We start from the raw sequence: 16,820 nt of genomic DNA, 5'->3' as shown, positions 1-16,820 counted from the left end.
AGGTTGGTTAGATAAACAATAAAAAAATAGGGTCCATTGCACAAACAACTTACAGTATTAATTAATAGTTAATTGTTAGTTCTTGTTAACTCGCAGTGCATAGACTGATTTTACTTGGCCGCCATTTTTAAAAGCATAATCGAGGCTGCGGTGGGAAGAAACCCTGATGTATCGCCTAAGTCATACAGGAATGTTGTGTACTTGGCTGTATATCTTATCAGCGAAGAGAAAGTGACACAAATTCATGATTTTAACGCCTTCCGAGTGACCCGAAGGTCCGTTCTGAGTAAATAGTGAAAATAAAAAGGAATATCAGAGCTCATTTTCAGCTAAGTTAAGGGAAATGGCACTAGTTAGTTATCTTTAACTTTTAACCTTGAAAAGTTTGAAAAAAGTGATTTTATTTACATCTTCAATAGTTTAAAGTGATAAATTGACTGGGTTGGTGTTGGTGCAAAAGTTGATCAAGGTTTCATAATGCAATTCAAAATCATAAATAAACCGGGTAAAAATAAAAACATGAATCACAAAAATACGGAAAACTGCCAATTTACTGATTTTTTTACAGAGCATGAAACAATATTTTGTATATGAGACTTTGTAAAACCTATAAATATGCTGGTGAAATTGCATTAAAAATACAACATATTCTACCTATTCAATATGCTTATTTCACGCAGCTGCCATTTTAAAACACGAAAGTGAGGCTGCAGTGGGAAGAAACCCCGAAGTATAGGATCAGCACTGTAAACATCGCAGTAACATACTGTAGACTACAAATTAGCTGTTGCCACGATTTCAAATGCAGATATGGTGTAAACATCACTTCAATATCCTTCAGTTAAGTTTAATTTAAACAATTAAAAGCAGATTAGGCATCAAACAAAATCACAATCTCTTTAGGAGTAACATGCTTAAGTGTCCTCCTAGGCTTTAGCTCATGGCACCAGGTAAACACCATGATGACGCTTGCCTGCTTCAGTCTATGTAACCCGGTGAGCGATAAAATGATGCAGTCCTCTGTAGCACACCCTCGTCTGTAGCAGTGTTGTCCTGGTAAAAACGTCCATTTCCTGCGAACATTTAAGCACCGCTGAGTGCGTTCTTAAACAGCGCTGATTTGCCATAGTGTTCACCAGTGCTCAACAGAAATGACTGTGATTGGCTGTGAAGGTCATTAGTAAGCCCACATGAAATCTCCATGCGCAGAATTCCGCAGATTTTCAGCCCATCATTGATTCTGTTTATTTACTTGTGTAAATATGTGTAAATTTAGATAAATTTAGGTTTCATAATGCAATTCACATCTATAAATAAACAGAAAACACAAAATACGGAAATTGTTAATTAACAAATATATTTACAGTGTACCAAAAAATGCCACTTTATTTGACATTTAAACGTCAGAGGTCAAGGTCCTATAATGCTTTCTATAAATGTAAAACACCAGTGAATTTACAATCTTACATTGCATATATCTCAAGCTGTTATTCATTCATTCATTTTCTTTTCGGCTTAGTCCCTTTATTAATCAGGGGACTACAAATTGGCTGTTGCCACGATTTCAAATGCAGATATGGTGTAAACATCACTTCAATATCCTTCAGTTCAGTTTAGTTTAAACAATTAAAAGCAGATTAGGCATCAAACAAAATCACAATCTCTTTAGGAGTGACATGCTTAAGTGTCCTCCTAGGCTTTAGCTCATGGCACCAGGTAAACACCATGATGACGCTTGCCTGCTTCAGTCTATGTAACCCGGTGAGCGATAAAATGATGCAGTCCTCTGTAGCACACCCTCGTCTGTAGCAGTGTTGTCCTGGTAAAAACGTCCATTTCCTGCGAACATTCAAGCACCGCTGAGCGCGTTCTTAAACAGCGCTGATTTGCCATAGTGTTCACCAGTGCTCAACAGAAATGACTGTGATTGGCTGTGAAGGTCATTAGTAAGCCCACATGAAATCTGCATGCGCAGAATTCCGCAGATTTTCAGCCCATCATTGATTCTGTTTATTTACTTGTGTAAATATGTGTAAATTTAGATAAATTTAGGTTTCATAATGCAATTCACATCTATAAATAAACAGAAAACACAAAATACGGAAATTGTTAATTAACAAATATATTTACAGTGTACCAAAAAATGCCACATTATTTGACATTTAAACGTCAGAGGTCAAGGTCCTATAATGCTTTCTATAAATGTAAAACACCAGTGAATTTACAATCTTACAGGGCATATATCTCAAGCTGTTATTCATTCATTCATTTTCTTTTCGGCTTAGTCCCTTTATTAATCTGGGGTCGCCACAGCGGAATGAACCACCAACTTATCCAACATATGTTTTAGGCAGCGGATGCCCTTCAAGCTGCAACCCATCACTGGGAAACAAACATACACACTCATTCACAAACATACACTTCAGACAATTTAGTGTACCCAGTTCACCTATAGCACGTCTTTGGACTTGTGGGAGAAACCGGAGCACAAAGTTATAATTAAGGGACATTTTTAGACATTTTTCATTCAGAGTTTATTTAGTCTCAATCTTATTTTCACTTACATTTTCACTCACAACATATAATTCATAAAAAATTAGACATATTGCTATATAAAAAAAAATAAAATAAAAAAAACAGGTTATGTCAAACAACATTATAGCCGTATTATTACCGCAGTATGCTGTGTCAAATGTTGTACAGAGAATGCAAAACACTGATTATTACAGACTGGGCTTGGTATCCTTATTTTAAATAAACAAATACTTCGCAATCATCCTAAAAGTACATTTTATATCAGTGTACTATGAATGTAACCTTGATGTACTGCTGAACATTTTATCGTGTTCTCTTTCTTGAAATTTTGTCAGCTTTGAATTCACACACTTTTGTCATAAAATGTTTGACCTTAACTGTGCTGTAACTATGATTTTAAATGCTTCCACACTGTTTTTGTTAAATCCCACAAAAACCTGTTGCTTTTAAAGCGATTAGTTGACTTTACTTAAAATAAGTGAGTAAACCTGTTTTTTAAAGTGATTAGTAGACCTTTCTTAAAATAAGTAGGTTAGCCTGTTGCTTTTAAATTGATTAGTTGACGTTACTTAAAATAGTGAGTAAACCTGTTGTTTTTAAAGCGATTAGTTGACTTTACTTAAAATAAGTGAGTTAACCTGTTTTTAAAGCGATTAGTTGACTTTACTTAAAATTAGGGAGTAAACCTGTTTTTAAAGTGATTAGTTGACCTTTCTTAAAATAAGTAGGTTAGCCTGTTGCTTTTAAATAGATTAGTTGACTTTACTTAAAATAGTGAGTAAACCTGTTGTTTTTAAAGCGATTAGTTGACTTTACTTAAAATTAGTGAGTTAACCTGTTTTTTAAAGTGATTAGTTGACCTTTCTTAAAATAGGTTAGCATGTTGCTTTTAAATCGATTAGTTGACTTTACTTAAAATAGTGAGTAAACCTGTTGTTTTTAAAGCGATTAATTGACTTTACTTAAAATAGTGAGTAAACCTGTTGCTTTTAAAGCGATTAGTTGACTTTACTTAAAATTAGTGAGTAAACCTGTTGCTTTCAAACGATTAGTTGACTTTACTTAAAATAAGTGAGTAAACCTGTTTTTTAAATTGATTAGTTGACCTTTCTTAAAATAAGTGAGTAAACCTGTTGCTTTTAAAACGATTAGTTGACTTTAAGTAAAGGTGAGTAAAGACGTACAGCATTTTAATTTTTTTTTTTTTTGTTAACAAATATACCTAAAAAATGCTGTTTATTTTTAATTTTTATTTTTTTTTACAAAATTTGGATGTTAAAATGTGGAGAAAAACAACCCTTCGGCTAAAAATTTTATAATAAAAAATAGTTTGTCCAAATTTTACTCAAATTTGGCTTTAAACAACCCAGAATTATTATATTTCATCTAGACTACTATGCACTGTGGTGTGCTAACAACACAACACTGCAGAATGCTAATGTTTGAAGTGTTCAAATCTAACTCATAGCGTATTCATTTATACCTGACGTTTTCAAAAAGAGGTAAGATGTAAAGGTAGGATCCAGACAATGCTGAATGTCGGCTTGTGGATACACTTGAGAAATCTGGATACACTTTATCTTTGTCTTGTCTATAAGCCAATCAGTGTAATCTACCTTCTGATATCGGGCCAGCAATTTACTGCAGTTCTCTTCTCATTTAAACGATGCAGGGTTTGGGTGTTATCCAAGATGCAGAAATATGTTGCCTTCATTCCTGGACAAAAGAGAGAGAAAGAGAGCGGCTGAAATGTGTTACATAACCCCAGCCAGGCTTAAGTCATGTAAAACATATGTTTTCAATCAGAGCTGAGATGTTTGTTTCTTCACGTGGGAAACCATCGATCAGGTTCTCATAACAACCTCAGGGGCCGTGCTGCGATTCAGTTTCAAACGCTATGCGTTCATTGATTTTGTTGTAACGTCCAGCAGACTTTAACACTTGTTTTTTTTTTCTGTGATGTTTAAACAACTGTCCTTCAATCTTAGCTAATATGCTATCTAAGACACATTGTAGCTGCATCTCTGTAAAAAAAAAAATATTACGGTAAAGAAATTTCAGCTATGGTTTATTGTTAATAAAAAAAGTTACATTTTTCCGGTAAACTACCGTATTTTATTAATTTGTAGCATTAACGTGGGTGCCGCTAAGAACCCACAACTTTTCGAAGCCCCCAGAGTTACTATTAGAGGGCCAAATCCAACCCTCATCCCAAACCCCTCCTACCCTCACCCCGAACTCTTCTCTTTCATTTGCAAGACCCACCAACCTGATCTCACGAGGAAACATAAGTATTTTAAGTTTTGTCAGTTTAGTGGCTAATTGGTACGAATTTGTACGAGTTCAGTTGTACGAAAATGTACGATTTTAAAAAGGAGGCGTGGCATCCAACCACACCCCTAACCCCAACCGTCATTTGTTGAAGAGCAAATCGTACTAAATGGTAGGAATTAGATTGTACGAATTCATACGAATTAGCCACTAAATCAAAAAGTTACGAATTACCGTGAGATTGCGTTGGACCCACCCATCCTGTTTTCTTTTTTGTCCACGAACCAACACCCCTTTTATCCACGACAACACCCCCCACCACCCGCAAGATACATAATAATATTACCTTTCTAAGTAACGAGTAAAGTAACGCATTACTTTTATAAATTAAGTAATAATATTTGAGCATCCACTGGTAGTTCAGCGGTATGGGTTGCGTATAGGGAGGATCAGTTCTTTAATATTTATTTGCAACCCTTCAGAGAAAGACTGAAAATATGGGAGGAATACGGGAAAATACCTTCACTTGATGATAGCGGGATAGAACTGTAAAATACGGGAGAATCCCAGGAAAAAGAGGAGTAATGCTACTCTGTAGGTCTATTTGAGACATTTATAAATATTCCTAGCAAATCTAATAATCGCCGGAGACATACTCGTTACATAAACGCACTAAATCGCACCCAGCAGCGTTTATTTGAGAGCGCACAAGAAGATCTGCGCGCTCTTGAAGCGGCTTATATTTGAGGGGGCGTGCAAGAAGTTTTGTGCACGAGCAGAGGAAATCCACGCAAGCACAGAGATTCGCATGCTCGTAGGCTATTACATAAATGCCATTCCGATTTCTAATACTGCGCTCACAACATTTGTCACTGAAATAATAAAGCAACAGGTAGTTGGTAGATCCGTGTAAAAAAAATAAAAAAATATATAAAAAAGCTGGAAAAAGTCCTAGAGGAAACACTGAATCGGCATACTCCACGTCTTCATTTGATATCTGTTTAGTTTGATTATGACTTTAGTCAGATTGAGGTCATCAAAAATCGCTGTTTACATGGTCGACTTTTAATCATTGACTTTTAAAGTGTTGTCGTAATCGTATTAAAATCTGATTATTGGTATCTATGTTAGCGTACTCACTGTTTTTTTATGTTAGAATTTTGGGAGCCTGCTTAAAAAATCAAATATGGAATCCTATAAACAACTCAACCTTAAACATTTGCTTTCTTTCTATGACAGTATAAAAAATGCAGTATGTTTCACATATACAGACCTATGTGGTTTAAAACAAAGAAACAACATTATATTAATTCATTCATTTTCTTGTCGGCTTAGTCCCTTTATTAATACGGGGTCACCACAGCCGAATGAACCGCCAACTTATCCAGCAAGTTTTTACGCAGTGGATGCCCTTCCGGCCGCAACCCATCTCTGGGAAACATCCACACACACATTCACACACACACTCATACACTACGGACAATTTAGCCTACCCAATTCACCTGTACCGCATGTCTTTGGACTGTAGGGGAAACCAGAGCACCCGGAGGAAACTCACACGAAGGCAGGGAGAACATGCAAACTCCACACAGAAACGCCAACTGAGCCGAGGTTCGAACCAGCGACCCAGCGACCTTCTTGCTGTGAGGCGACAGCAATACCTACTGCACCACTGCCTCGCCCTATTATATTAATTTGATTAACTTAAAAAAATAATAATAATACATAGAAAACTGTAGCAATTATCCATTAACAAATAAACTCATCTAAGAAATCTGTAATGTAACACCAAGATGTTTTAATCTCAACAGTGTCATCTGTCATCTCCAGAAGCATATTGAGGGAAAATATATATACTTTTAAGATCATTTATGAATTCATTTTCTTTTCGGCTTAGTCCCTTTAGTTATCAGAGGGTGCCACAGAGGAATGAACCTCCAATTTATCCAGAATATGTTTTACACAGTGAATGCCCTTCAAGCTGCAACCCATCACTGGGAAACACCCATACACTCTCATTCACGCATACACTATGGACAATTTACCTTACCCAATTCACCTATAGCACGTCTTTGGACTTGTGGGGGAAACCAGAGCACCTGGAGGAAACCCACACAAACACGGGGAGAACATGCAAACTCCACACAGAAATGCCAACCGGCCCAGTCGCAGCTCGAACCAGGGACCTTCTTACTGTGATGCAACAGCGATACCCACTGTGCCTATTCCTGAGATTTTGCTCCATATTGACAAGATAGCATCACACAGGATGTCGGCTGCACATCCATGATGCCAATCTTCCGTTCCACCACATCCCACATGTGCTCAATTGGATTGAGATCTGGTGACTGTGGAGGCCATTTAAGTACAGTGAACTCATTGTCATGTCCAAGAATCCAGTCTGAGATGGTTCGAGCTTTATGACATGGCGCGTTATCCTGCTGGAAGTAGCCATCAGAAGATGGGTACGCTGTGGGCATAAAGGGATGGACATGGTCAGCAACAATACTCAGGTAGGCTGTGGCGTTGACACGATGCTCAATTGGTACTAACGGGCCCAAAGTGTGTCAAGCAAATATCCCCCTGCTGCTGTAGACCATCCGCTTCAAGGTTGGATGTGGTGTGCGTTCAGAGATGCTCTTAAGCAGACCTCAGTTGTAATGAGTGGTTGTTTGAGTTACTGTTGCCTTTCTATCAGCTGGAACCAGTCTGGCCATTCTCCTCTAACCTATGGCATCAACAAGGCATGTGCGCCCACAGAACTGCCACTCACTGGATATTTTCTCTTTTTCAGACCATCCTCTGTAAACCCTAGAGATGGCTGTGCATGAAAATCACAGTAGATCAGCAGTTTCTGAAATACTCAGACCAGCCCGTCTGGCACCAACAACCATGCTACATTCAAAGTCACATAAATCACATTTCTCCCCCATTCTGATGCTCATTTTAAACGGCAGCAGATTGTCTTGACTATGTCTACATGCCTACATGCATTGAGTTGCTGCCATGTGATTGGCTGATGAGAAATTCACGTTGTGCAGGTGTACCTAATAAAGTGGCCGAAGAGTGTATATCGTCATGTAAATAGCATTAAGCTTTGATGTTTCTTTATGTTTGAGTTTTGGGATCCTGCTTTTCATAACCCCCCCAAAATCCCCCCACCCCCTCTGAAAATTTGGAAATCTTTAAACACCTCAATCATTAATGATTTCTGTTTTTGTAACAATATATAAAATAGAGTATGTTTCACATATACAGACCTACATGACATACAAAGAAACAATGTTATATGAATATGATTTAATAAAACATATATATTACCTAGAAAACAGTTCCTCAATCGGTGAACATTTTTTTTACTGTAGCAGTAGCTATATAAAATACAATATATAACATAAAATTAAAGTTTCAAATAAAGAAACCTATGAATTTGAATATCTTAAAAAAAAAGTTATGTCTAAAACTGTAGTAGTTAATGCTCCATCAACAAAAACAGCCTATTGTCCAAGAAATCAATGTAAAGTCAAGATGTTTTAATCTCAACAGAGCCATATGTCAACTCCAGAAGCACATTGAAGTAAAAATTATGCTTTTTAAGATCACATGAAATGTAAATGAGCGCTCATCCCACTTGATGCTTTTGACAGAGTCAGCAAACCTCTCCATACAGATGCGGCAGCAGCTCGAGAGGCCGAATCACGGCGCGCGCATGAGGGAGAAAGGGGAGGGGATAGAGAGAGAAAGAGAGAGCGAGAGAGAGCGAGAGCTGATCTCTATCTATCTCCCACAGACATCTTTCTATGTTATAACACACAGAGCAGAGGACGTGCTGGTCGTTGGCGTAGGCACAGCAGCCCATCATGCGCGCCGTCTTCTGAAAACGCTCAGCGGTAGGCAAACGCATCGCCCTGCCAGTCTCATATCAATAATTGCAGCTCGAGAAAAAAAAAAAACTGCATCGGCGAATGGACCGGAGGATGGTGTTTAACTCTTGACTGCTCATGTTTGTTTCAGGCGCGAGGGATGGCTTAGTCGCGTGCGGAGCGCCGATGCTGCACGATGAGTGTAGCGCTGCAAGATTTACGAAATAACGTGAGTCGCACTGATGCTTTTTATTACACCAGAAACATCTGCTAGACATCTCGCTGGCTGACAGAACCTGCTTTGAATCCATTCCTAGCACGTAAAAGGGCAATTTCTGCACATTTGGAGATGTTCGTGCGTTTGTTTATGTTTTGTTTCTGTATAATGTTTACTCTTCTGTTGCGCAATGACTGACGTGTGACGGGAAAAACTCACGACTGAGCAGTGTTGTGTCGCGTTTTTATTTAACACCTCTTTACATTATTTACAGCTGGAATTCAGCATCTTTTATAGCAAAACAAAGAGTTTATATCGAGGTGAAAGACAAACTGTTTAACGTTACCGCGCGTGGGTTCCCAGAAACCATCAAGCAGTTGACACGAACACGACAAACCGAACTCGTTGGTTTTTCTGGAATAGCGCAGATTCCTTTCTGTTAAATTTACAACCCGTGACGAACTGGTTTTTTATTATTCGTTTCTCTTTGTTCGAGGCTTGCTGGTTTGTTTACAGGGAGTGGCTACGAGAGAGCGTCTTGAGTTGCACAACGCTTTATAGACTGGCGTACGTTACCCATGGCAACTGGAGCGCCGGGGGGTCGCGCGAGGATAGTTTGTACTGTAACAGGTATACAGTGAACAACATAAATGAGCGCTCCTCATTTAGAAAATGAACATTTTTATCCATTTCTCAGTGAATATAGGGGATCTGTTTTGGTGCATTTGAATGAAACAGATTTGTTAAACAGATATGTATATTAAAATAATATTTTAGTTACTGATCATCTTTAAAAATGGAAATATAATACAATCTTAATTCATGCGAAATATTGGAGAAAATGCTAACTACAGAGTTTTAACAATTTTATAATTATTTTGCTCTTTCTAAAAAAAATAATAATAATAATATTTTTCTCTGACATACAGGTGTCAAATCCAGTTCCTGAAGGGCCGCAGCTCTGCACAGTTTAGCTTTAACCCTAATTAAACACACCTGATCAAACTAATTAAGTCCTTTAGGCTTGTTTGAGCCTATAGGTAAGTGTGTTGAAGCGGTTGGAACTAAACTGTGCTGCAGCCCTCCAGGAATTGCATTTGACACCTGTGCATATAAATTCGAGTGTACTTGTTTTTGGACCGTTATCGTAAGTTATTTTGTTAGATAAGCTCCAGATCTGGCTTCAGTACTGACTAATCTAGTGTATATGCACAGATATCATATTGTAAAGCTTCCTATAGAAATTAATAATCTAATTGAGAGTTTTGTGAGTGGTGTTCTCATACATGTTGAGCACTATGTCATATGTGTCATATTCTCACCAGCTCCTCTTTAGAAGTGCCTTGTCAACCTCAATGTTTTACATCTTTCAATAATAATCACATCCAAACTCGTTTCAGTAACATTTATTAATTAGTTGGGAGGCAAACCAGGCTAGAAAATCCTGAGTAGATCACAGTTCTGCTTGTTAAATGTCATGTAACCTGTGACGTGCTATGTGTGAAACCCCACACGAAAATCTAAATGTTTATATTTGTAATATATTTTAACCTTGGTGACCACCAGTGTTGGGTATTTGTTCAGATGTGTGATTTATTACTAGTTTCATCATTACAATTGTATATAAAAGACTTTTTTTCCCAATTACTTTGTCTGAAAAGTCAGTAATTTAACTGACTAAATACTTAAAACTCCACGTAAATCTCCTCGCATAGGAATGAAACTTTTAATTCTTTAAATTTGAGTCAAACTGGGCCTTTATTAATTGTATATCTATCAAAAAACAAACAAATTGTTTCAAATGAATTAATACCTCTCATATTTTGACAGTTTACTAAAGCATTTTATTGTTTCTTAAGCACCATGTGCAATTGTCAGACAAATAGTAGCTTATTTTTAGAAAAGAATTATGCAAAAAATCTGATTAAAATATTGAATATATACATGGTGCTCAGCATGTGACCACACCTTATTTTGAAAAATAATATTTTGATCCATTTCTCAGTGAATATAGGCAATGTATTTTGGTGCATTTAAACAAAACAGATTTATTAAACAGATATATTTATTAAAATAATATTTTAGTCAGCAAACATATTTAGAAATTGAAATTAAATTCAAGCTAAATATTGCCAAAAAACCCTAAAAAAAAATTACAACCTACAAAATTTCAGCTATATATTTCATTATATTTCATTTTTGTTTTGTTTGTTTTTTTTTGTTTTTTTTTTGCTTCTCTTGAATTCTTGAATTTTCCTCTTTTTAAATTTGTATTACATTTTTTTTTTCTCTAACATGAATTTGAGTGTACTTGCTTTTGGACCATTATCAACAAAAACTAGTACAATTTACTAAAGCATTTTATTGTTTCTTAAGCATCATGTGCAATTGGCAGAAAAAAATAGTAGTTTTAGTTAAAAAGTATGCAAAACATCTGATGCAAAAAAAAAAAAAAAAAAAAAAAAAAAAATATATATATATATATATATATATATATATATATATATATATATATATATATATAGTGCTGAGCATAATTGAGTACACTAAATTTTGAAAATTAATATTTTGATCCATTTCTTAGTGAATATAGGCAGTGCATTTTGGTGCATTTAAACAAAACAGATTTATTAAACAGATATTTTTATTCAAATAATATTTTAGTCACCCAACATATTGATAAATTGAAAGTAAATTAAATTCTTAAACTGTTTATATGTATTTGTATATTTTAATCTTGGTGACCACCAGTTTTGGGAAACACTGAAATTACTTGATACATGTGATTAAATACTAGTTACATCAATACAATTGTATATAAATGACTGTATTCTAAATACTTTGTCTGAAAAGTAACTTAATAAAAACTAAAAATCCACGTAAATCTCTACACATGGAAATTCAACTTTTAATTCTTTAAATTTGAGTCAAACTGGGCCTAAATTATATATCTATCAAAAAAACAAAATGTTTCTAATCCTTCAATACATACCATATTTTGACAATTTTCTACAGTATTTTTAGTTTGACTTTGCTTTGTTTTTTTAAGCATCGTGCAATTACAGTATCAGACAAATAGTAGCTTATTTTTTTATTTTTATGTACTGTATATAGTATATACAGTATGCAGTTGAAGTCTGAATTATTAGAACCCCTGAATTATTCACCATCCTGTTTATTTTTTTCCTCAATTTCTGTTTAACAGAGAGAAGATTTGTTCAACACATTTCTAAACATAATAGTTTTATTAACGTATTTCTTTCGACTGATTTTATATCTTATATATTTTAAAATGACTAGATATTTTTCAAGACACTCCTATACAGCTTAAAGTGACATTTAAAGGCTTAACTAGGTTAATTAGGTTAACTAGGCAAGTTAGGGTAATTATAAGTATATCAATACTTGTCCCTGCATCATTTTATTTTATTCAACATCACTTAATTTGTAAACTAATTAGATTGGTTCTCTTTGCCAAAAATGTATTTCTTTGGTTGTTACTAATATCTGGTTAAGATTTCAAGTCAACGCACCTCAACCTTTTCTGAGAAAATGGTGGTGTTCAATACTTATTTCCCCTACTTTAGATAGACAGTCAGACAGACCGACAGACAGACAGATAGACAGACCGGCCGACAGACAGTCAGATAGATAGACAGATAGATAGACAGACAGACCGACAGACAGACAGACACACATGCAGTGTTTTAATTGTAGGGAAAAATACTATAATGTTGTTTACATTATATTAAGGGAGTGGGCGGAGCTAGATTTCTTTTTGAATCCTAAAAGAGTCAGTTTTAACGAGTTATAAAACATTATTTGTGTAGTATTTTGAGCTGAAACTTCACAAACACTCTTTAGGGACATCAGGGACTTATTATACAACTTGTAAAAAGGGGCATAATAGGTCCACTTTAAGGGCCCTATCATACACCCGGCGCAATGTGGCGCAAGGCACGGCACAATTGTTGCTTGCTAGTTTCAGCTCTGTGCAAGAGTCGTTTTGACGTTTTCCGACAAACTGTTTAAATAGCAAATGCAATTGCGCTCATATGCGCGCCAATAGGCGTTCTGGTCTAAAAAGGAAGGCGTTCTGAGGCGCGTTGCTATTTTGAGAAACTAATAGATTTTTCAATAGACCAAAACAAACCCTGTCTATTGTCCAGCGCAGAGCAAGTTAGTTGTGTGCCTCGCTTACACACTGCTTAATACACACAAGATGTAGAGCAATACGCAAAAATCTTTACAAATGAAAAATAATAAAAATATTAGGGATATATAAGGATATAATAAGGATATATATAGGATGTAAATATAAAGGATTAAAATATTACAAAAACATATTAATTTCTAGCCTACATAAATTTAAAAACCACTGCCTTCATGCCTTTTTCATCTCGGGAGGCTTACTCATAACAATTTGCTTTTGTATAATGTTATTATTATTAGCAGTATTATTTATTATATCCATATTTATATTAGTTTTATTAAAAACAAGCTTAGATTTGCCCACCTGTCAGGTTTTAGACCATATTGGGCACAGCATGTGTATTTGGATATAACTTTTTGACCACACTTCATTATTATTGTTCATTTATTCGTTTGCTGGAAATTAGAACTGAATTTAGAAATAGTTTTGAAAAAAATCTTTGCGCTTAACAAACAAAATTAATTATTTATAGGCTAACTGATGTCTGTGTGTATAAGGTTTTCTCGTATAACGAGAGCGAAAGTGAAAGTAGATAATGAGGAGGCTTTATCTCTCATTCTCGTGCTGTAGATGCTCTGTTTAACAGTTTTCTTGCTAGTGAAATGCTCAGTTATTCTACTTACTCTTACTTTACGTCATGTAAATAGCAAATGCGCTTATGGCGCAACACATTGGCTCTTAAAGGGAATGAGAGATGAGACTCTGATTGGTTTATTCTCAAAACACACCTATAATTCATTAAGAAAATAAGCTCAACCGTTTTATATCATGCGCCATGGCGCAAAGTGGATTTTCCCATCCTTATATTAGCAAAAGTGGATTCTGACACGTCCTGAAAGCGTTTGCGCCCTGCGCTTTGCACTTTGCACATGGACCGTCAAAATAGAGCCCAAAAAGTCTAAACATCTACAAGTATGCTCCCTTCGGTATTTCAGTTCCTGTATATGGTTCAGCCCTCTTATTATTTAAATTTTCAAGAGTTTTTTTTTTTTTTGCTGTATTGTCTGGCAGGCAGAAATGAAGGTATAATCACAGCACATTTCTCCTCGACAGCCCACGCAGTTTCTCTCAGGTCTGCAGCAGCACCGTAGCAATGTGAAGCTCAACACTCAGGACAAGGGTTTTCGAAAGCAGCCCTGCCTTAGCAATCAGCGCTAATAAGCAGAGCTTCATTTCTGTAAACCTAATATATCCAGAGTGGCTGCGAACGCACACTGCTTCACTCATTTGGGAAGAGTGCTCAGAGGTCACGATGGAGCCGCTCTAATTAGCCCTGGTCCAATATGCTGTAAATCAATTACTGCGTGCAGAGCGAGGGCCATTTCCACAACTTTGTTATCTGCATGGGCAAGATCATTTGCAGACTGACGCATATATGTCGTACACTGCGTTCCAGGCCGGTGTACTCGTGTCAAACGTTCACCATAAAAAGTGATGAATGACTGCACGGTTCCTCTGAAGAGTCCTGATTGTGTGCATTGTATATAGCCTTGTTATGTTAGCATTGTGTTTTTGCTGGCATTTTGACAAATACTGTCGCTTTTGTTCCTCTTTTGACAAATGCGTAAATGTAAGTGGATTTGTCTGCCAAATGCATACATGGACATTTCGCCCATTACAATGTAATCCTATGGCAGTGTTCATAACTTTAATTTAGTAGCTACACTGTAAAGATGTGATTTGCTGAATGCCTGCTCAATTGAAAGTCACTTTGGACAAAAGCATCTACAAATTGACGAAATTACTTAAAAATAAACTGCCTGCCTAATTTATTTAGTAGAATTTGTCAACCTACATTAATCAAACTGACTAATATATATATATATATATATATATATATATATATATATATATATATATATATATATATATGGTAACACTTTACAATAAGGTTCATTAGTTAATGCATTAACTAACATGAACTAATCATGAACAACACATGTACAGCATTTATTAATCATATTTGAACATTTACTAATGCATTATTAACATCCAAGTCCATGTAAATAGATAAATGTATTGTTCATTGTTTGTGCATGTTAGTAAATGCATTAATTAACATTAACTAATGAACCTTATTGTAAAGTGTGACTATATATATATATATATATATATATATATATATATATATATATATATATATATATATATATATATATATATATATATATATATATATATATATATACATACATATATATAAATATATATATATATATATATATATATATATATACACATACATATATATATATATATATATATATATATATATATATATATATATATATATATATATATATATATATATATATGTATATATGTATGTATGTATATATATATATATATATATATATATATATATATATATATATATATATATATATATATATATATATATATATATATGTATGTATATATATATATATATATATATATATATATATATATATATATATATATACATATATATAAATATATATATATATATATATATATATATATATACACATACATATATATATATATATATATATATATATATATATATATATATATATATATATATATATATATATATATATATATATATATATACATACATACATATATACATATATATATATATATATATATATATATATATATATATATATATACATACATATATATATATATATATATATATATATATATATATATATATATATATATATATATATATATATATATATATATATACATACATACATATATACATATATATATATATATATATATATATATATATATATATATATATATATATATATATATATATATATATATCCATGATACCGTGATATTTTTATCCAAGGTTATCATACCGTCAGATTTTTATACTGGCCCATGCCTAATTATGTGACATGCTTGTATGCTGCAAGCAAATTGCCTTCGGAAAATGTATAAAGATTGACTGACTGAGTCTTTTTGCCTCAACAAAACAAACCCAAAAGTCAAAATGACTTTGACACTAAAATTCAAATACATTTCCTCACAAGTATAAGATGGATAGTCGCCTGCTTGAATCTCTGTCTTTTAAAGAAACGTCAATTTTTCCCATTACAATGAAAGGTATTGGACCCTATGAAAAAAATATGTGAGATATTTCTCAAAATATCTTCTTTTATACTCCACAGATATAAGATATAACACTCATACAGATAGTGAATGACATGAGCGTGAATGAAGAAAGACAGACTTTTCATTTTCGGGAGAATTCCCCCTTTAAGGTGTTTTTGGCTGATAGGATTGAATACATCAGTTCTGAGGGCGCAGAGACTAAATTAAGTGTGAGTTTTGGCTAACGGGATTTCCAAAAGCACCGACCATCTCTCTCTTGCTCTCTCTGACATTCTTACAGACTGCAACAATCTGGCTCTGGAAGTTTCAAAGTGAAACTTTTAAAGAAAGAGAGACCTGCTGTGAACCCATCTGTTCACATTCACCGATTAAAACGATCAAGTCGTGCTCCAAATAAATCAATAGTTTTATATTAAACCTGAAATATATATTAACCAACGAGTTTAAGGCATTTGATAATGCTTGCTCTGTTTAAATCCAATTTTGTAAGCCAAAGTGCTTAATGGGATTATAGTTCTTTCCTCTGCTAAGGTTGTTAAAGGGATAGTTCACCCCAAAATGAAAAATCATTCATCATTTACTCACTCTTTACGTGTCT

At 34.4% G+C, this 16,820-nt stretch overlaps 1 protein-coding gene and 1 long non-coding RNA gene across 4 annotated transcripts in view; one reads left to right on the top strand and one right to left on the bottom strand.

Moving 5' to 3' along the window:
• Positions 1 to 535: 535 nt before the first annotated feature.
• On the bottom strand, positions 536 to 9,413 carry LOC103908795 (uncharacterized). 2 transcript variants are annotated; one of them, XR_015508982.1, is made up of 3 exons: positions 9,233 to 9,413; positions 4,152 to 4,251; positions 536 to 2,073 (listed from the first exon to the last, which is right to left on the bottom strand). It is a non-coding gene; the product is annotated as an uncharacterized LOC103908795 (long non-coding RNA). The 2 variants fall into 2 exon arrangements; XR_015508981.1 differs by lacking the exon at positions 536 to 2,073 and having other exon boundaries at positions 3,724 to 4,251.
• Positions 8,568 to 16,820, top strand: part of ece2b (endothelin converting enzyme 2b) — a 150,566-nt gene continuing 142,313 nt past the window's right edge. The window contains 2 exon segments of one of the 2 annotated variants that reach the window (NM_001302239.1): positions 8,568 to 8,696; positions 8,821 to 8,898. In NM_001302239.1, coding sequence (NP_001289168.1) covers positions 8,866 to 8,898 — 33 coding nt within the window. In that variant the 5' untranslated portion in view covers positions 8,568 to 8,696; positions 8,821 to 8,865. 2 annotated transcript variants of the gene reach the window in all.

The sequence above is a fragment of the Danio rerio genome, chromosome 15, assembly GCF_052040795.2.
Source record: "Danio rerio strain M-AB ecotype USA chromosome 15, GRCz13ab, whole genome shotgun sequence".
Classification (NCBI taxonomy): Eukaryota; Metazoa; Chordata; class Actinopteri; order Cypriniformes; family Danionidae; genus Danio; species Danio rerio.
Note: the sequence above shows the minus strand (reverse complement) of the source record. Positions and strands in the feature narration are given on the sequence as shown.